Genomic DNA, 21,799 nt, shown 5'->3' with positions numbered 1-21,799 from the left:
ACAATGTTTTTAGAGGTTGAAGATCACCAATCCATTCAAGCACTTGCAATAATGCATCATTTTCTAAATTGTAATTTAAAATTATCGAATGACATAAAGTTGGTGTTTATTATCATCATTGATCGGTGATCTACCTGTGTTGGTATATCATCTTATGATGATATCATGTCTACATGTCTATGCATATAATTACTAATTATAACCATTCAGACGCAATAAAATAAGTAAAAATAGAAAATCAATAAGCATACGTTTCTTACAAATTCTATTTGTTAAAATTACAACAAAGTGAGGGCCCATTTGACTACCGCGTATCTACTCTAATATATGAAGATTTTTTTTATCACATGTCACACTCTCATTTTGTGGTTATTTTGAATTAATTTTTTCCAACATGTCACGTTTTTCTATTTTATTAAATTCAACATAATATTGTGTAATAATTGCAATAAATGTAGTAATAAATGAATATCAATTTAATTAATGAACTTACCTTTCATTTTAAAATTCTCAAATTATCTCTTATTAGTTTCTTTTATTTATTTCTTTAAATTTAAATTATTTGTTTAAATAAGTAAAACGTAAGTTCTTTAATGAAATTGATATCCATTTATTACTACATTTATTTCAATTATTACATTATATTATGTTGAATTTAATAAAATAGAAAAACTCATAAAATGGCATGTGGAAAAAATTAATTCAAAATAACCACAAAATGACATTTGGAAAATTGAATGAGAGTGTGACATATGACAAAAAAAACCTTTTTTTATTAGAGTATATTATAAGACATTTGTTGTCATTTAAAATACCAAAAAATTCTTCAAGATTTTTCAATACACAATGTTTTTAGAGGTTGAAGATCACCAATCCATTCAAGCTCTTGTAAGAATGCATCATTTTCTAAATTTTAATTTAAAATCATTGAATGACATAAAGTCGGTGTTTATTATCATCATTGATCGGTTATCTACCTGTGTTGGCCTATCATCTTATGATGATATCATGTCTACATTGCTATGCATGTAACAACTAATTATAACCATTCATACATAATAAAATAAATAAAAATAGAAAATCAATAAACATACGTTTCTTAAAAACTTTATTTGTTACTACTTATAACTAAGTGAGGGCCCATTTGACTATTACGTATATAATATTATAGTTTCACAATTCATTTATTTGAAGAAAAAACAAGCATAGTGGGAAGACTCATCACCAACTTTGTATTTTATTTTAATATGTAACTACTATTTGTTAAATGAAAATGTGTAAACTTAACAAGTTTCCAAGAGATAAAGTGATACAGAGATAAAAAAATCTATCATAATAAATAAGAATGATTTTGCCACATGTCCTCTTCTCCCACTTGTCATTTTTTAGATTTATTTTTAAATTATTTAACATCCACTTGTTATTTTTATAGTTTTTTAGATTTTTTTAATCAAATTTCACTTATTAAATGCCACCTCATACTAATTCATTTTATTAATATATTAACTAATGTACATAATAACTTTCTATTTGTAAATTCATCTTTCTATTAATATATAACTAATGTATATGTATATTAATGTAGATAGTAGATTCAATTTTTGAATTCATATTAATAAATTTTATTATTATAGATTAATTAAAACCAAATTATATAAATGGTCCATTTGGTGTACAAAGGTTAAAAACTCAGTCGTTATTTTTTTTTATTATTTTTTTTATGAACATGGTCCTTGTGGTTACCAAAAGTTGCGTGAATGGTCTTGTTTTTTACACCGTTATTTTTGGTCATTTTTATAAACTCACGTAATTACAGGGGTCTCACACACCTAGTCATCGCTAATGAACGAAAGTTTTTTTTTTTTTTTTTTTTTTTTTTTTTTTTTTTTTTTTTTTTTTTTTTTTGTCTCTTGTCACACTTTTATTCAATTTGTCAAATGTAGTTTTTTTTTGTTATTTTGAATTAACTCTTTTTCCATATGTCGTTTTATGAGTTTTTTTATTTTATTTTATTAAATTTTACATAATATTTTAATATAATAATTACAATAAATGTAGTAATAAATGGATATTAGTTTTATTAATTAACCTACTTTTGAATTTCAAAATTCCCAAAGTTAAAGTTTATTAATTTCTTTTATTTATTTAAATAATTTGTTTAAATTTAAAAGATAAAAAAATATTTTCATTATAATAATTTATTATTTTTCTTATTTTCTTATAAATTAAAAGTTTTCAAATATTTTGACATTTATATTTAACTTTAAAAAAAAATTAACTAATGTAATACATGAGTCACACAACTAGTAGAAGAAAATTTTAAACTTTTGTGAGACTTGAAAATCAATTGTTAAACCATAAAAATAACCAAAATGAAAACCAATTTTATGTATTTTTCCCATAATAACTATGTTTCAATTTTTTTCATCTGTAAATGAAATTGTCATTAACAATCTCCCAAAAAAATAATCATGAGCGGAAGTTAACCTTAACATTTTTTATTGCCGAAAACAAGTTTCCATCATGAAATATTGATGTATGTAACATAGTATATTTGTAACAACAATGTATGTATAAATTACAAGATAACCATGATATAACTGTAATTATTTAATTACTAGTTTATAACCCGTGGGAACCACGGTTATAAAACTAATTAAATTTTCATAGTAAAAAATCAAAATAAATAATTAATTATTTTAAATAAATTGTTAATTAAGAGATAATTTTTTTAGTTATATAAAACTATAATCGTTGATTTAAATAAATACATGACCTTATAATCTGTATTAATGTTATTTTAGTTTTTATTATAATGTTATTAATTTAATGAAATTAGAGTGGAAAATTTTAAAATATGAAATTTAAAATCGAGAATCAATAGATTGACAAGTGACATTATATTAATTAGGTGACCTAATAGAGTTATACATGATAAAAAGAGAATAAACTTATTCTTTTATTAGAATAGGATACCAGCTATACAATCATAAAACTTATTTAAAAGAACCAAAAAAGAAGAAAAAGAAAAAGAAAATGATAAACGTGTTTGTGAATAAAGTGTCTAGTTTGCAATTCATGTATCAAATGTAACCATTTGTGTCATAAGAATGTCTACGGGAAAACGTTTTAACTCTTTCAAGAGCTTCTTCAAGCAAAGATGGTTCTGCAGCAAAAGTTATCCTCACCCAATTCTTTAGTCCGACTGTTAGTCCTACAAAACACAAAAAAAAAAAACAATTAATATAATTATATTCTTTTAATTATTAGAGTTTCTAACTTTTCAATATTTATATATTTCTATATGTTACCAAATTTTTCATAAGTTTTCTTATTTACATTTTATAAATTAAAGAAAAACACGTTCCACGAGTTTTGAGTTTTTTAACAAATCAACTTTACATTAAATTAAACAAAAACACAATTTTCATTTGACGTCGATAAACTAAAAAGTGGAAAGAGATTAAAAAAAACATAAAAAACTCATATGTCAACTTCACAAGCTTCTTGAAAAAGCTAAAAAGATCTCAATAGGATATTTGACTTTGAGTAGAACCTATTATGTTACTTTTTAATATCTTGCATTTAATTTTAGTTCAAAAATATATTTTTATTTTTTAGTTTAATAATCACCTGGAAGAAGGATGACAGATTCTTCTTTAGCTAACTTGAAACAAAAGTCAACATCATCATGGATATCATTTAGTAATGAAACATTAAGCTTCACCATCATTGCCATGGATCCTTGAGGTTTTGTTGGACATGTTAAACAAGGAATATCTTCTATTTTTTTCATACAAACATCCGATGTGTGTTTCAATATGTCAAGAGTTTTCATGAAGAACGTGTCACTTGTTTCCTTAATAATTCGAGGCACAGCTGCCTGAAACACATAACAACAACATTATACTTTAAGTTCTTTTTTTTCTTACGGTTAAAGTTAAAATTGGTAGTTGGTTGGTTGACCAATTTTAACTTTAACCTTTTTTCCTATTACAACATTATACACCGAAAAATCTACCTAATTATAACTAGGTAGATTTTTCAAAGTATAATGTTGTAAATGTAATAGGAAAAGCAAAAAACCAGGATGTTGTAATAAACAAATAAATGAAAGTACTCTGGTACCCGACCTGTATAAAGGTTGCGGGACCACCACAAATGTCAAAGTACTTCTTGAGGCGCTCGACAGTCTGAAAAAACCAAAAAGCATTAAAATTCGTAATCAAATTCACAAATTTAATGTATGTTGCTATTTTTTAACGCACCTTGGTGTTTTTGAACATGGAATTAGGATCGGTGGTGACAAACCACCCGAGGCGCCAGCCTGGCACAATCCATCTTTTTGATAAGGATCCAAGTGTAAGAACAGGCACCATGGATCCAAACACACCCATTGGCACAAAAGGGTTTTGTCCAAATGCTAAATGTCCATAAACTTCATCTGCTATAACAACAACCTTGTGCTTCTTTGCAGTTTCGGCGATCTACTTTCATTTAATCCAAATTAGTATTTCAAATCAATAACCAAAAAAACTAGGGCCCGTTTGATAGTTGTTGTCTGGGAAAGTGTTGTCCTGACTGGGAAAGAAACCATGTTGTTTGATTGTATATCTGACTGACCGTACTGAATGATGAAAAATGACCATTCAGCCAGAAAGATATTGTTTTGTGGCTTTCTAGGAAAAACATATTTTACCGGGAAAGTCTTTTTTTTTTGTGCAAATTAAACAGTCTTTCTGACACATTCAGTCAGAAATATTTGTTTGGACCTGGAAAGATGTCTATCAAACAAACAGGGTTTAAATTATGAATCATGTATAGTGTATACCTTTTCTAAATGTTGATAACTATAGACATTTCCACACGGATTCCCGGGGTTTATGATGACAATTGCAAGGGTGTTATGATCAGCTAATGCATCAATGGCATCAAGGTCAACTTCCCAATTGTTTTCGGGAAGAAGGTCAAAATGGCGGATTTCAACGTTTCTAAAAGCTGCACAAAGTTCATAGATTGGGAATCCTGGTTTTGGAACTAATATGTTTGAATTTGGTCTTGCTAAAATTGATATAGCAACTTCTATGGCTTGTGTGCATCCTGCTGTTATGAATACATCATCTGGGGATAACTTGTATGGGAGATTGATCGATAGATATTCACTGATTGCCCTGTTTTTGATCATATGACATTAGAGTTAATAAGATTTGATACAAAAACAAAAGGTTAAACTTTTCTATACGTGTCTGTAGCATTTCTACAAACAGGTTGTGTGCGTGACTCAAGTTCTCTTGAGATTGGACTTATCATGGTGATTTTATACAATTCATTCACTGTTCTCGAAATTTGAAGTGCTACGTACTTGATCAAACATAAAAGAAATCACTTTACGAGAGAAATCAGTCTAATTGCAGAAACGAATGGAAGAACGAACATACTTTCTTGCTTGAGGAAGGCCGACAGTAGGGGAATATCCATTGAACTTCTGCGAGGTGAGAGCATCAACGACAGCATCTTCTGCAACAGAAGTGGTAGTGAAGCAAGAAAAAGCAGTCGGGTCACCCATCCCAAGAGAAATTACTCTCTTCTTATTTTCATAATCAAGATTCGCCATTAACAGTCCAAGAATCCCCTTAATTGTCACATTCGTAGGGGTCTCCATTTTCGCAACCCCATTCTCCATTTCTTTAGATAAAGATAGAAAGAAAGATTCAGTAGTAGTGATGATATGTTATGTACGATTGTGCATGTATGAAAAACTCTACAGAGTGCAAAATGCAGATGCACCCCAAGTGTTGCGTTTGTGTGGTTGTATTCAAACTCTCAGCCATCGACTCCTTTTATTTGAGGGGTTCTGAGAAGCTTCCAAAAGTGAAATGTGACCCACAAGAAAACCGAAGTGATGTTTTTCACGGCTCGTTTGTGGCGTATAGTCCGCCACGCGCCACCAGACGTGTTGGAAACTGTTACTCAAATCCATTTAGAACTTTTTGAAAGCTGCCTACCTTTATATAGCAAAGAGTATATAAAAGGAAATGTGATTTTGGTTAACATTTATTATTTTGTTTTAAAAGATTGCGAAAATAAACTTATATCAAAACTTGTTACACTATTATTAATTATATTATGTATATGTATAATCATCTCCAACCCAACATTAATATTATTTTTTAATCAACCCAAACATTAATGTTATTTTTTACATGAAAATGATATGGAGTCATTTCTTTTTATTTTGATGTATAAATTTAATGTTGTATTATTTCTTAATAGCAAAACGGTATAAAAATTTTTGCGTCAGTTTTAGTTCATCTTTTTATTTTATTTTATTCTAGGTTAGTATTATATGACTAGGTATATCTTAATATATTAGTTATTTGTTTATAACCTTTGAAAAGCATGATCATAAAATTAATTAAACTTTCATATTAAAAAATCAAAATTATTAATCAATTATTTTAAATAAAGTATTACTTAAGAAATATCTTTTAGTTATATAAAATTATAATCGTTGATTTAAATAAATACGTGGACTTATATATCTTATAATCTGTATTTATTTTATTTTAGTTTTTAATTTGATGTTATTAATAAAATATAATAAGAGTGAGAAATTTTAAAAAGTGAGAAATTTTAAAATTTAAAATTTAAAATTTAAAATAGAGAATTAATTTTAATTTAATGTAATTAGAATGAAAATTTTGAAATTTGAAATGGATAATCAATTATTAATTTATATAATTAGAGTGAAAATTTAAAATTTGAAATTTTGATAATTAATAGGTTGACAGGTAGCATGATAGGTGATATATAATATTAATGAGAAGTTCTAATATTATGATACTTATTAATAGGAAAATAAACCTATTTTTTTTATTAGAGTAGGGATATTCATTATTATATTATTAACTCGACATTAATTAATCATAAAAAATATATAAAATATGTTTAATTTGATTAATAATATACAAATAATTAATTTCATCATAACTGTGTAATATAATATTTTATCAAGCCTTTATACAAAAAATTAATATATATATATATATATATATATATATATATATATATATATATATATATATATATATATATATATATATATATAACAAAATAGGTAACAAGCAAATTAATAAGTTAGAATGGTGTTTTTGACATTAATATAAGTTTAAAAAGAGAATATAATAAAAAAATATCTTGTTGATATAAAAATGCTATATTATTGGAGACAAAATAATATTTGCATCATTTTTACACCATTTTGGTGTAAGCAATGACATGTAGATGGAGATGGTCCTATATCTTGGGTGGTAGGAATAGAGCACTTCCAACTTATTCAACATAATGATGTTTTTTCTTTATTTTTTTCTTTCATCTCTCCCAACACATAACACATACAAATAACATCATTCTCAACCTATTCAAGCAATTTGTCACATCATTATTTTTAATGTGAAAAAACATCATAAATGGTCCTTGCCGTTTCTTCAGATTTGAAGTTTAGTCTCATGGTTTAAAAACATCATAAATGGTCCCCGTGCTTTAAAAACTTTTGAAGATTTGTCATTATTGCTAACCCCGTTAAGTTTTGTCTGTTCACTGAAGGGCATTCAAGAAAATAAATTAATCACTTGTTCAACAATACAGTAATTCCACATTCAAAACTACCTAAAATCTAAATCACATTGTAGGAGATGTAAAGAATAGACAAGATGCTAGAAAGCAAGAAGATATGAAATCATTGGACCAGGAACAACATAAATCGAAGCAGATCTCCACAAGAATCAAACCTAGTTGGAGAAGCGGATGATTGTTATAGGGTTTAGACGTTATGGTTTATAAACCCACCTAATTAGTTGACTGGATGGCCATCGTTCCATTCATCGAGGTGGGCGATTTGTCGATTTTGTATCATAGAGGTGGATGGTTAGTCGGAGACGATATGTTGGCCTTAGGTGAAGCTGCCAAGAGTTGAGCAGTACATGGCATTGTCAAATGTTGTCGTAGGTAGCTGAGCAATGAAATTAGTTGTCTTGACTCCTAAAACTAGCACCACCATTAGCAGGTTTCTAGGAAGCGTTGATTACAACAACATAAGTGAAGAAGTAACACAATCTCGAGCTATAGATTTGTGAGTTGTATTTTCAAGATAGATTTGATTCCTTTAAATATCGTTTGTATTTTTCATAGCATCACAAACCAAATCATTTGTGTAAGTTTGTGAAAGGTTTGATTTGTAGATAGGAGTTGTGGGTGGGGGGAGAGATAGATAGATAGAGAGAGAGAAAGAGAGAGAGAGAGAGAAAGATATATATATATATATATATATATATATATATATATATAGATAGAGACAGAGAGAGAGAGACAGAGAGGTAGAGAAAGAAAGAGAGAGAGAGACCCATTTTATATTAAATAATTATTCTTTATTCTTTTAAATAATGAAAACTTCCGTAACATCCAAAATATTGAGAGAAATTGGTGCGAATAACCCCATTTCTTAGTTAACTCGACGAGTTGTTGGGACCAACTTGTCGTGTTGAAGATGGACGGATCACGATGGTTTAATGAACCAACTCGATGAGTTAGGGAGTCTCAACTCGACGAGTTCATAGCAGGGAAGGAAACCCTAATTTTTAGGTCTTACATCCTATTTAAAGTCCTTAAGTCTTTCTTCTGGCCTCATTATCATCCTACATTGTTTTCCAAACCCTAAATCGAGTTGTAGCCACCATTGTTAAGTTTTTGGAGCCTTGGAAGGAAGTTTGGTGCTCATTTTGTGCTATGTGAAGGAATTAGAAGATATTGAAGTTTCTAGCTTAAAGAAGGAAGTCTTGGATCCAGAATCACTCCATTTCTTGCAGTCACTTAAAGGTATCAAGTTCATACCTTGACGTATGGATGATAAAATCTCCTTATTTTGGGTTTTGTTGTGTTTTGGCCTCTTTTTGGGGATGTTGATGGAGTAAAGTCATTTTAGGGGTTGTTCCTTTGAATCTGGGTTGGTTTTGGTACCCTTGAGCTTAAAGGTGCAAATTTTATGAGGATTTTGGTGTCATGCATGCTTTAAGTCATCTATTAAGTCCATTCCAAGCTTAATAGCTTCATTTAGACATGTATGAACGTAAAGTTGGCAAATTTACGTGGATTTCCAGCTCAAGGAAGTCAGATCTATGATTTGGAGTCATGTCCTTGTGGATTAAGTGCTTAATGTATTAAGAGGTGGGTTTTTGGCGAACTCAGCGAGTTTGTTGGATAAACTCAGCGAGTTGGCTCGGTTTTCCCTAACATTCTTAGACCGATAGAGGAACTCGAAGAGTTTGTGGCCAACTTGGTGAGTTGACTTGGTTTTTCCCGATCTGTGTGGTTGATGGAGAAACTCGACGAGTTGAAGGACAACTCAACAAGTTGGATCAACTTGGACCGTTTTACTGTTGTTACCGTCTTTAGGGATTTTGATGCTAGGATTCAAACTGATTTCATTTCTTCTACCTGGGTTTGTCTCCTCGAGTATCCTTTCACCTTAGGGCTTTCTTATCCTTTCTCTAGAATAGTTTTTGAATTTTTTTAGATCACAAAGATCTCGTATATCCAAGATATTCTAATGCTTTGGAGGGTACTCTATTGGATTGATCACTTGAATCATTTCAGGGATCTTTCCGTTGCTCTAAATGAGGTAGCCTATGTATACGATATTACAACTTTTGGGAATTCCAACTTTGTGTTGAAGGTCAAAGCCGATAGGTTTCCCCTTGTGTTGAAGTCCAACCACACTGATGGAGCTTGGAATGGGAAATATTTCTTCATAAGATGTGAATCCATTCCTGATGGTAATCTCTTACCTCAATCTTGGGTTAAAAAGGGTAGGACTTCATGTTTCTATATTAAGGATCTTAACATTCACTTTTCTTATTTTTTCTGATGTTTTGCAGCCTTCAAGTTTGATATTTTAGTTCCTCCCACTAAAGATATACAGAATAGGATCCAAATCTTTTCCACTTTGTCAGAATCAGAGAGGTCACTCAAGCTTAGCCAATCCAATCTTCAAGAGAACTTATCTACCATTGTCTCCATGTCGAAAGGTAAGGATCCTAAATTATTATTTTCTATCATATGAGGGGTCATGACTTCTTATTATTCTTTTCAAGATCCAAAAGTACCCATTCTGGTGCCTAGTTTACCCATGCTGACTTGGATGCAGTATTGTCCAACTGTCAATTGACGATAAAGAAACAAAATACTTTGCCCTGCATCATGCGAGCCCCCGTAGATCTGAACGTGAAAACTTTGGGTCTAAGAAAAGAAAGAACACGGATTCCACTAATTTGAGCTTGGAGAATCTTGGGCCGAAAGATGCGCTCCAAAAATTGGTTTACTTTTCTCAGGCTGTAAGAATAAATATCCTCCTTCCCTTTATATTTTTACCTTTCTCGAACTCTTACATCTTTCTTGTTTCAGGTCTCTGACCGTGTCTCTGCTGACTTGATAATTCATGTTGAAAGAGTCGAGCAAGCCCTATAAGAGCAAGAAAAAAATATGGAATGAAATAAACGAGGACCTCCTGAAAAGGGCGAAGATCTTGAGCAGGAGAAGGCTGTAAAGGAAGAGGAGCACATTATGGAGATGGAGGAAGTAATCGCGGAGGAAAAGGCCAGTGCTGTTGTAGCCATCTGGGAAGCAAAGATCAAAATGGATGAAGATGAGGCTAATGCATGGTCCTGGGACCTAGCAGCGTGGTGTGCTGCTCTTTCCTAATTGACTAGTGAATCTGCTAAAACTGGTCAGGACCCTGAAGGGTAGCGGCCAAAGGTAGGCGATGAGGAGGAAATCCCTAGCGATGATGATCAGTCTATGGTCTAGGCCTGTATAGAAGCAAGTTAAGTAGTTTTTGATTTCGAAGGATGAAAGACAATTTAATATTTTGTTTTTTTAGGGGTTGATAGATAACCCCTTTAATGCCATGGTTTTATAATTCTTTGCATGCTTGATTAAATTGTGTGGTTGTAGTAGTAGGATTTTCGAGGATCCTTATAATCAGGATCCTAAAGAGTTTAAGGTTTACAAGAACTCTTAGGATTTGAATAACCTAAAAACAGCTAGTAACCCATTTAGGATCCTAAAATGGTCAAGATCCATTTAGGATATACCTTCGAACATATAAGAAATACAACTTCTGAACATATGGATAAATAGAACCTTATTATCCGCTTCATGACTTATAGGACTCACTCCAAGAGGCGCAAAGTCACGATTCTTTTTACTCCATAGGATCTTAAAGTTCGCTCATGGAAGGATCCTTATTTGTCAATGAGGATCCTTGATTGTCTTTAACTTAGTAAACTTTAAGGAGGATTTTTCCTTAGGAATGCAATAGAAACGACTCTTACTTGGGAAATAACTGAGGGGACTTTTGCAACATTACAATGCTACAAATCTTGTATATTTTCTGAGGAGTATCTCATTTTAAGCACTAATTTGGTTTCATAATCCCGAAAAACCTTAGAGAAAATACCAAATCTTAGCAAATTACTGGGGAGGATCCCAAATCATATGATAACATGAAAGATGTTATAAATATTATTTATTTTTTGGGGAAGATCCTAACTTGGAGGTGGTCCTATATGCGCAGAGTACGAAAGGAAGTTCTTCTGCCTATCTTCCTTTCTTCTTGTCCAACCTTTTCTTTAATTTATTGACTATGATTTTGTTGTTGGATTCTGCTTGACCATTGTCTTGAGGGTGGACATGAGTGAACGTTACCATTACAAGAAAAACAACCTTTTACTACACACAATGCGTGTCATAAAACGCTCAGACGACACACAAATCCGTGTCAAGGAAGATCCTGTCATAACGAAAGACGACACGCTTTCGCACATCGTCTATTTAAGGCATACATTTATGACATGCAGTTATGACACACATTTACGACACTCATTTAAGACACGCAATGCGTATCATGGAAGCCCCTGTCATAAAGGAAGACAACACACATTTGCGTTTTGTAACCTTACGACGTGCATTACGAGTCGCATTGCTTACCATTAAAGCCCTTTTTAAGAAAGGCCATGTCATAAATGAAGACAACACACATTTTTGCATATCGTAATTTTAAATGTTTAAAAAAAGTATTATTTATAGATTTGCTAATTTTCAAATTAAAATTTTGATTTAATCTCTCATAATAGAAAATAAAATATCATATACAAAAAATACAATCCATTGCATAAAATTTAATATCATACAAATAATCGTTTCATGGGAAGATAATACAAATCAATAGAAGTTGGAACAGAAATTCACAAACTAATTAGATACAAGAAATATGAAAAACTTGACATCCCTGATATTAATAGTGTTTGATTTGGTGTTTAAGCCCATAACTATAATTGATATGTACTCAACCTGAGAGTAGCATGATCCGTTTGGGTTGCCTTCACCAGAACAATCTGATAGGATAGACATTTGAGAAAGAGGTTATTTATGATTTATTAATATATTACAAGTATAATATATTAATATGAAATCATATTATTTAATTAGTATTGATCAAGAGTTAATTTGGAATTAATTTTGTTATCAAAAGAGACTAATTAAATTAACGGGGTCTGATTATGTAAATCAGCCATATATATATATATATATATATATATATATATATATATATATATATATATATATATATTGCTTGGGCTATTGATCGATGTTGGGCTAAGTTTATGTATGTATCCATAAGAGTTAGCCCACATGAGATATGGATCATAATCTAAGTGTATGGATTAGGGTTTACTCATGACTCTTGGAATCCTACAATATATATAGGTTACCCCTTAGCCAAAATTTACATCTAAGATTTATAGGAAGAGAGAAATTGATTTTGGAGTGTCTAAACCTCTCTCTCAAAGTACTCCTTTATTCATGGTGTTTGTGAACCATTTGAGGCATCACACTTGAGGTGCCGAGCTCTTGAAAGGCCAAAACTACAAGCTACAATAAAGAGGTATTCTTCTAATTTGATTTTTTGATTAATGTACCAAAATTGTATGCTAGTTGTAGGCTTCAAGCTTTGGAAAATTTATTGCACGTATAATTAGAGAAAACATAGATCCTATTAAAAGACAACTATCAAAATTTCAACATTTGTATTAGTTTATATGATAGACTAATTTCTTGTAAATTGTTGATACGAATTGTTTTAACTTATGAGTTTAACTAGATCATAAAAAAATTTATATGATAATTTTGCTTGGTAAAAATTTGATCTTAAATGTTTTTTAAAGTCTTCCATAACTTGTCCTCAAGTTATGGAACCTGAAAAGTTTTTCATAAAAACCACATTAACTCATAAGTTATGGAAAAATCAAAAGTTTTCAAGAGTTACAAAACTTGCTCTCAAGTTTTGGTATTTGAAAATTCTCAAATTATGAAACATTGATTTGTAAAATTCTTGTAATTAAAAGGTGCAACTCTAGGGTTTCATAACTTAAAAATTAATTAAATAGTTTTTAATTTTGAATTTTTATATTTAGAACCTTGATGTTTTTGAATAGTTCAAATTGCACATTATGGATTTTATTAAATTAATTAAACGTTTAATTAAAAGATAATCAATAATTCCATAATGACATTGTTTAAGTTTAATTAAATTAAGAGTATAGTTTAACTAATAGATTAAACCACTTAGTATTTCAAAAGTTTAAAAATACACCCTTATATTATTATAATATTAAAAGTTTAATATATATATATATATATATATATATATATATATATATATATATATATATATATTATATAAGTAAAAAGTCGGTCTTACCGTTAGTAGGCCTCATTCAAGAAGCCGATATATAAGGGGGGGGGGGGTATAAGTTTACTGCCTATAAAATGGCGGTTTAATGTGTGTCCACTCTCACGCACCTCTTCCTTGACTGGCGGAGGGTCGTTAGCCGAACGGGTAGAATAGGACATTAACTCTCATTAAAAGTATAATGAAAATACCAAGTAACTAAAGACTTATATATTACCAATCTTAGTTACTTAGGAAAAATGTGAATTTGGTGCTAACCCATGAAATTGCCCTTTGCACCTTGTTAAGTCATTAGTAGAGTGCGTGTTGTTAATTGACACACTAATCTGGGACTGACAGTGTGTGGCAAAGGGTAGCTTGATGTTAATCATATATTAATGGAGCGTATGTGATTAACCGACACATTGATTAGGTGATCTATAACATTAAGTGTACCTAGCTAATTTTCATGGTTATTCACACCTTGTTTGTGATCCTCGACATCCCAGTCACTCACTTGAAGGGTACAATCGAGATTTAAATATACCATTGAAAAGTTCAATGAATCTCAAAAGATCTAGGAATTTCAATTCATTTAAAATTTAATAATCAATTTCGTTTTTTATGGTGAAAATTGGTAAATTGTTATTTACCTACCTTCAAATATTTTTCAACTGGATTACGGCACCCCTCTTCCGATTTGTAAACTATTGTGTTGGGTCCTAGCCTTAATATATTCAAGTTGGGTGTTATATTAAGGACTTAAATTAGCTAACTTGAATTTCTCCCAAATAGATGTCTAGTTCTGACAATTATGGTTTTCCTTATTCTTTTGGAAAAAAACTTTCCTAATGAAGATAATATCCCACATGGTGATCAAGGTGAAAGATTAATCCCTTTCTCGTGCATTAGTGGGAATGGAAATCATACTTCACTTCCTACAGCTCCTTTAATTATTCTCCCTAACCCACATGTTCAAAGACTTGAAAAGTTCAAGGTTATTCAAGACCTATTGGCAAGCAAACACAAAGATGGAAATTATGTATATGCTAACATCTTGGAGATGATGTTACATATTGATAGGCTGGGAGAGTTGGGTGTTGAAGTCTCGAGGAGGTTGGTTGTTGACTGGGTTCTTTAATCACTTTCTGAGTTATATAGCGGGTTCATGAAGGACTACTATATGACAGACCATCACATGACCCTTATTGATCTCACCTATTTGCTTATTGCTGCTGAATCAAAAATGATTTGTCACACTGGTAAAGAAAAGTTGATTGGAAGATCTACTCCCCAAATTTTCATGGACAAACGTGACTATCCAGAAATAATTTCTTCTCCTAGGAAAGAGAAATTGGCTAAAGTCAAAAAGTTTTAACTTAAGAGAAAGGCCAGTTCTAGGATTGTCTCATGTGCCGATGTGAAAGAAACCATTTTTTTTCTACTGCCATTTAAAGGGGAATTGGAAGCGAAGTTTCCCTGACTACCTGAGAGATCTAAGAGATGGTAAAGTCAAAATGTTTGACTTTACTTCATGTAAGTCCACTGTCTAACTCTATTAAGTTCCTATTTGGATATTCTTAATACATGATGTAATGTAATCACATTTTAATGTTTTGTAGAATCGAAGAAAAAAAAGGAAACTTAAAGGAAGAGTAAGATGATTCTGATCACGAAGAGATGGATTTCGATCGTATGGCTTGATGATCAGAATTTTGACGTGCTGCTTAAAAGTTATGATAGATTGCTTAGGAATTGTGACAATCGGCAAGTTTCTGGTCAAGTCAAAGCCGACTCAAGGTCAACAAGTCAACTTGGTCAACTCAACTAGTGCTATGTGTTAGGAGTTTCTTTATGTTTACTAATGTACAACTATAAATCTTAATGCAAAGTAACACTTGAAAGTCCCAAATGTTCAAAAAATTTAACACCCTAATTTGATTTGGGAAAGTAACATCTTTAGAAAGAACTATTAAGTACCCTTCGGGGTGTAAAGCACACAAAATGAGAGGTAACTAAGTCTAAAGTCCTTACTCTTTAAAGAAAAACATTAATAAGAACTCCCAACAAAGTCTCTCTCAATCTCTTCCACTATATATATATATATATATATATATATATATATATATCTTGTAAATCTCTCTAAGTATGTGAAATCTCTTCTAAATCTCTCCATGTATGTGAAATCTCTCCCAAATCTCTCCAAGTATGTGAAATCTCTCCAAGTATGTGAAGTCTCTCTCAAATCTCTCTATGTACCTTCCTCAGTCAAAAACAACCCAAAACCGGAAGAGGAACACCCAAAAGGACCCTCTTAGTCCGTAACCTTCTTGGTCTTGAACCTCTTATCCGGACTCATCTTGGCCCTGATCCTCTTTGTCCTGAACGTCTTGGTCCGGAACCCTCTTGGTCCGGAATCCTCTTAGGCCGGAACCCTCTTGGTCCGGAATCCTCTTAGGCCGGAACCCCTCCCTACTTCAGATGCTTCTAATGGAATCCAGAATGCTCCTCTTTGCTTCGGATCTAACCTACTCCGGAAGAGTGGAGCCTTGCTTCGGACCTCGCGTACAGGAAGCCTCTCATCTAAACTTGTTCGCAGCTTCGAAAGTTCCTACCTCGCCTCACTTCGGATATCCCAGGCTGGACCGGACCTATCGATCTCGCACCTGACTCCAGATCCGGGGATGCACTCCAGAATTTCATAGACGACTCCGGAACTTCATAGATAACTCCGGAACTTGAAGAGCAACTCCGGAATCCTTCTCAAGACCTTCAGACCCTCACAGGAATAACACTACACTCTAGATTTTTATCATTTTCGGACCTTTTTATCATCTAATGGATTTTGATGCCGGAAATCGCACCGAACTCATATTTTTCCTATCTTAAACCCCTTAAACACTTATTTTATGCTAAAATCAATTATTTTAAGCATATTTATATAAAATAGAACCCAAGATCTTTAAGGAGATTCTAAGCAAATAAAGGGGCTTGACTTTATGATGTGACCCTAATTCCTCATTTCCCATACTAATCTCAGTAAAACATGCATTATCCTTAGAAAATAAGCTTTACCCGCTAGTTTTCCATGCAAATGTGTGACAACTCGAAATTTCCATTATGAATAAACCATATCAAGCCAATAGATGTAGATCAGTTACAGTGAAAATTCAGACTTAGAATATAAGTTTGGCAGTTTCAGGGTTTTACACCAAAAAGGGATATTCGGAGAGTGGTTGCACTAGGATTTTGTGCAACACTGTAAATTCCATTCCGAGAATAGAAATATTTTCTGCCAAAATATTTCAGGACTATAAATAGTTTTCTGAACCAAATTTATTCATTATTCACATTTCCAACTAGAGAAAAGCCATTTTATCTCTGACGGATCTTCGGGTTTTTATCCCAAATTGTGAGTAACTCTTTCTAGTAGTGTTAGAAAGCTTTAAATGTGTTCATAACATAGATTACATAGCTAAATCATCCGATTTAGGAGTTTACTTCCCAAGGTGTTCTTGAGCGGTAAACTCCCGAAATCGAGCCTAGATTGTCCCCCGTGCTTAGTAACTACCTTGGACATGTATAGGAGTGTGTTAGGTACAATAAATCTGCCAAGAAACACCCAAAGTTAGGAGTTTACAGCCCAAGAAAAGCTATGGCCGTAAACTCCCTTGAAACATGCTCAAATGGTGTTTTTAAGGCACCTAAAGCTTGGACTTTATGTTAGACAAATAACTTAACCTATTTAGGACCTAGAAAACATAAGGAAAACACAAGTGTTGAAGAGTTTACGGCCAAGAGTAATTCTTGGGCCGTAAACTCCCATAAAGGGGTCAAAGGACACCCTAAACACTTCCTAAGGCCAAGGGACAATTTGGACAAGTACCTAGATGAGTTATGGACTAGTTAAAACATTTAGAACCCCATGTTTGAGGGAGTTTACGGCCCAAGATGTTCTATGGCGTAAACTCCAAGAAATGGTACCAAATGGTGCCATAAATCCTCCTAAAGCCAAGTACTAAAGCCTAGACTTGTTCCTAGAAATGTTTGAGACTTGAAAGCACCATAATCACCCTCCCAAGGGAGTTTACAGCTGTAAACTCCAAGGGAAAAAGGGTCTTTGGGCCGTAAACTCCCCAAAGGAGTCAATATGGTGCCCAAACACTTGTATATGCCTTGAAACAATTCCCACTAAGGTTGTAGTAATTGAAAGTACCATCCCAAGCCTTGGTTGGGAGTTTACGGCCAGGAGCTTACTCTCTTGGGCCGTAAACTCCAAAGAATATGGTCTTTTGACCTTAAACTCACATTAAGGGCATTGCACTCCTTTGTTGCAACCCTTTAGCCTCCTAGCACTTGACCAAAAGTGTTATCCTCGCGCTTAAATGTTATTACTTGTATAATTAGTGTTATAATCACTAATTATTTATATACATATGTTTTCATATGTAATTAGGATCATTGTGTGTGTCTAAGTCTCCACTTGACACCAAGCACTTGTCCGATCCTTCCGTACGATAACAGTCCGTTCAATTCCAGTCACTTACTACAGGTGAGTTCATACCCCTTAACTAATGTTTTAAACTGTTTTAAATGTTTTATGGGGGGGGGGGGGATACAAGTAGAATCATGCTACTTATTATGTCAATCACATGTGATTAGTAAGTAGGATTATATTACTTATTACATCAATCACATGTGATTAATATACAGCATTCAAATGATTTGGCTACTCATTAGCCGTTTTACCAAACAGTTTCCTTCAAATGACTTTTTATAAACATTTTATATGTTTTAAACTCCTTTTTACACTGTACAGCTTACTCCGTACATTACCTTTCAAACTTATTTACAACTGTGTTTCAAACAAATGTTTCCTTATACTTAAACTGTTTTATTAAACTTATGCCTTCAAATTGTTTTATAGATTGACATCAAGTCGATCTTTTCTTAAAATAATACTTATATTTCAAATGTCTTACAAAACTTATTTATGCTTTTATATTATAAATTGCATGCCTCTATATGTATAGTTATATAAGAAATGTTTAAAAGACTTAGGAAGGCTATCCACCCTATTTCCTTTTCGCGCCTTGAGATGTGGTCTGGTGGGACATTGGGTATTCGTCTGAAAGTCGTTTAAATATTAGTTATATATCATGTGTACATATATAGTCATAAAAGGTCCTTCAAGTTCATCCTATGCCCTTGGGTAGCAAGGGTATACATCCATGTCTACACGTACCACCTAGATTACTAGAAAGCTACCATATGGGTAGTTCAGGAAGATACTAGAACCATTGCTAGAATGCGATATCATACAATGAGTCAGTTCATTCATGAGTCAATACTTTCTAGAACTTTTCAGTACATTACATATACAACTATTCTAGGACGAGAACATATACAACTATACTAGGAGGAGAACATATACAGCTATACTAGAATGATTACATTACTATACTTGCTAGATAGAGAGAACACACATTACAGCTAGCACACGTAGAACATTACAGTACCCTACTGTACTATTACATGATCGCTCTTACTTGAGTACAATTACATGATCACACTTACATATACATAGAATAGACGTCACTAGGTGCTATAGCATGGAACCAGTTCAGGATCTAACTATACTGATGAATCACACCGCAATTGTGATAGTTATATCGAGTATACATGATCATTCGGTAATGTGGATGCTCACGACTTGCATTCATGCAGGGGTCGTGGGTAGGTACCAAAATCCCTTTGATAGGGGAGCGTATAGTCTGGGATCTAGACATCACATTATACCTTATCCCTCAAATAAGGCAGTTGAGTACCGATGTAGTTATTTATATTAAATACTACAGTACTTGGAAGTATTACCCTAGATTTAAGGTAATAGGTACGGTTGTAGTTCGGCACTACACCATAGTACTACATTGATTTTCCATTACATATTTTTAGTGATAACCTCACTTAAACATTAATGTACAAACTATATTTTTGGATAATGATAGTTATACTTTGGAAAATACATCCTCTTACAAGAGACACACACACACAGAACAGTTAGGTCTTGGTAGAAGACACCTTCATATACTAGAAGGAATCATCGGGATTCTAGGGTTTTTCAAACGTTTACAGTTGCTTCATATACATTTTCAAAACTTACAGTTCATATACATTTTCAATACTTACAATGCGTATACATACAAATACTTACATTTCAAATACATACAAGTATTTACATACAAATTAAGACACTAAAATACTTATGATCTCACCAGCTTCAAAGCTGATACTCGCTTTCAAAATTACTTGTATCCTCAGGTCATCATAGACAGGTACCGATGCAAGGAGAAAGGAAGATGGAGCTTGTTCAAGACTTATCTTTCATTTTGATTTATGCTATAGTGTTTATCAAAATTTAACAGAACATATTTTTATAATAATTATATTATTAATGCAATGGATGATGTTGTTGCTTGTTTACTACTTTACATTGTTGTTGATATTATACATGATGTCCTCTGCCCCAGAACGTTTCCGCCGTTCCTGGTTTTGGGGTGTGACAGATTGGTATCAGAGCATTGTTTATAGTGAATTAAGTATATCCACCCATAAAAGATATACTAACTATAAATACATAAGAGATTAAAAATACTCTGACCAAGAGTTTATACTTTAAATAGTAAAATATTTAAGTAAGTATACGTGCTGCATTCATACTAAAATCAGTGTGACTAGGACAGTACAAAAAGAATTACGATTGTTGGGCAACACAAGTGGGCTTAGAGACATATGGTCAAAACTGGGAAGATATAGCCTGATCACCTATATTATCCGAGGGTTGACTAGCATGTGCTTAAGTTTAAGTGTGTGGTTGCAACAATGCAAAATCTTACCAACCCTACCACAATGAGAACAATAGAACATAACATTAAAATTAAAATACTATATGAGTATTTGTTGTTACTATAAGTACTTTATACTTGAGAACTAAAACGGGATCTTCATTACTAAGTTGATAGTTGCTAAGTGGATACACTAAGGCTACATGTAATTAGGATGTTATAGACTTAGAATCGGTGATAATTTTGCCTTACCCCTATTCTGTGTGAATTTGGAGTTAAGGTCACTTATTCGAAGGTCTATCCTGTTTAGATTACACATAGCTGGTATGCACTTCACAAATAGCGATGTAACCAATGAAGGTTTTCTAAATAATTACACATAGATAGTTCGGCTAATAATTATTCTCTTACCCTAAATTCTCGCATAGAAAACATAACTGGACTCCACCCCCTCGACAAACCAGTATCTTCCTAAAGAAGTCATAGCTAGTTGGTTTGGAGAATAACCAGAGAATGATCATCTTTTTCCCTTTGAATGATCACCATGACGAAGACCTTTCGTATGACGCTAACTCCGAACCAGAGTTTGAAAACCTACCCCGAGCAGCTCCTTTCCAAATTCCTAACCCTAGTCCGGCTTTTCATGGTCCGACCCCCCTGAGTGAGTGGAATGCTTGGAAACATGGAGCCAAGAACAAGATCAGCCTATGCTATTTGATGGCGACAGAAGCTTTTACGACTTGAGCAATGAAGGCTTAACAGATATAGTCTTGCCAATCTTGGTCCGTAGAGAGGCCCGAAATGAGATTCAAGGCAGGACAGCCCTACATCGGATTTCAGAAATAGTCGCCTATGCTAGAATGCATACCCTCCACGCCATTCATCTAGGAGATTCACACGAGAGATCAGAGAGAAGCCATGAAACCCTGCTACAAGCAATGGCTGAATCACGAGCCGAAGTCTTAGAACTCCGAGTACGCCAGATGGTGCGTGAAAGACACCTACTTGACATGGAACATCAATTGGTTGAACTACGAGTTCACCAGAGGGATGACCGTCGCCAGTAGTAGACGCTTTACTTTATTTCCCTTATAAAAAGGAATCGTATTTTTCTGTCTATGCCAGATGTGGCATTGTCTATGAAATTATCTTGTACCGTAAGTACTTT

The 21,799-nt window shown here is 32.6% G+C and overlaps 1 protein-coding gene across 1 annotated transcript; it reads right to left on the bottom strand.

The window, feature by feature from the left end:
- Positions 1 to 2,939: 2,939 nt before the first annotated feature.
- On the bottom strand, positions 2,940 to 5,825 carry LOC145015102 (putative aminotransferase TAT2). Its single transcript, XM_078973552.1, has 6 exons — positions 5,439 to 5,825; positions 4,832 to 5,171; positions 4,269 to 4,487; positions 4,134 to 4,193; positions 3,634 to 3,883; positions 2,940 to 3,214 (listed from the first exon to the last, which is right to left on the bottom strand). The coding sequence occupies exons 1-6, from the start codon at positions 5,681 to 5,683 to the stop codon at positions 3,084 to 3,086; spliced, it is 1,245 nt and encodes a 414-aa protein (XP_078829678.1). The 5' UTR covers positions 5,684 to 5,825; the 3' UTR covers positions 2,940 to 3,083.
- Between the last annotated feature and the right edge of the window lie 15,974 nt (positions 5,826 to 21,799).

The sequence above is a fragment of the Lactuca saligna genome, chromosome 9, assembly GCF_052625555.1.
Source record: "Lactuca saligna cultivar CGN05327 chromosome 9, ASM5262555v1, whole genome shotgun sequence".
In the NCBI taxonomy this organism is placed as follows: Eukaryota; Viridiplantae; Streptophyta; class Magnoliopsida; order Asterales; family Asteraceae; genus Lactuca; species Lactuca saligna.
This window is presented reverse-complemented; position numbering and strand designations above follow the sequence as displayed.

Excerpts from the sequence above, each read along its gene's own strand:
- LOC145015102 (XM_078973552.1), bottom strand. The coding sequence starts at position 5,683 with ATGGAGAATGGGGTTGCGAAAATGGAGACCCCTACGAATGTGACAATT. Across the intron at positions 5,172-5,438 it reads GGCCTTCCTCAAGCAAGAAA|GGCAATCAGTGAATATCTAT; the intron begins GTATGTTCGTTC and ends GATCAAAAACAG. Across the intron at positions 3,215-3,633 it reads ATCTGTCATCCTTCTTCCAG|GACTAACAGTCGGACTAAAG; the intron begins GTGATTATTAAA and ends TGTGTTTTGTAG.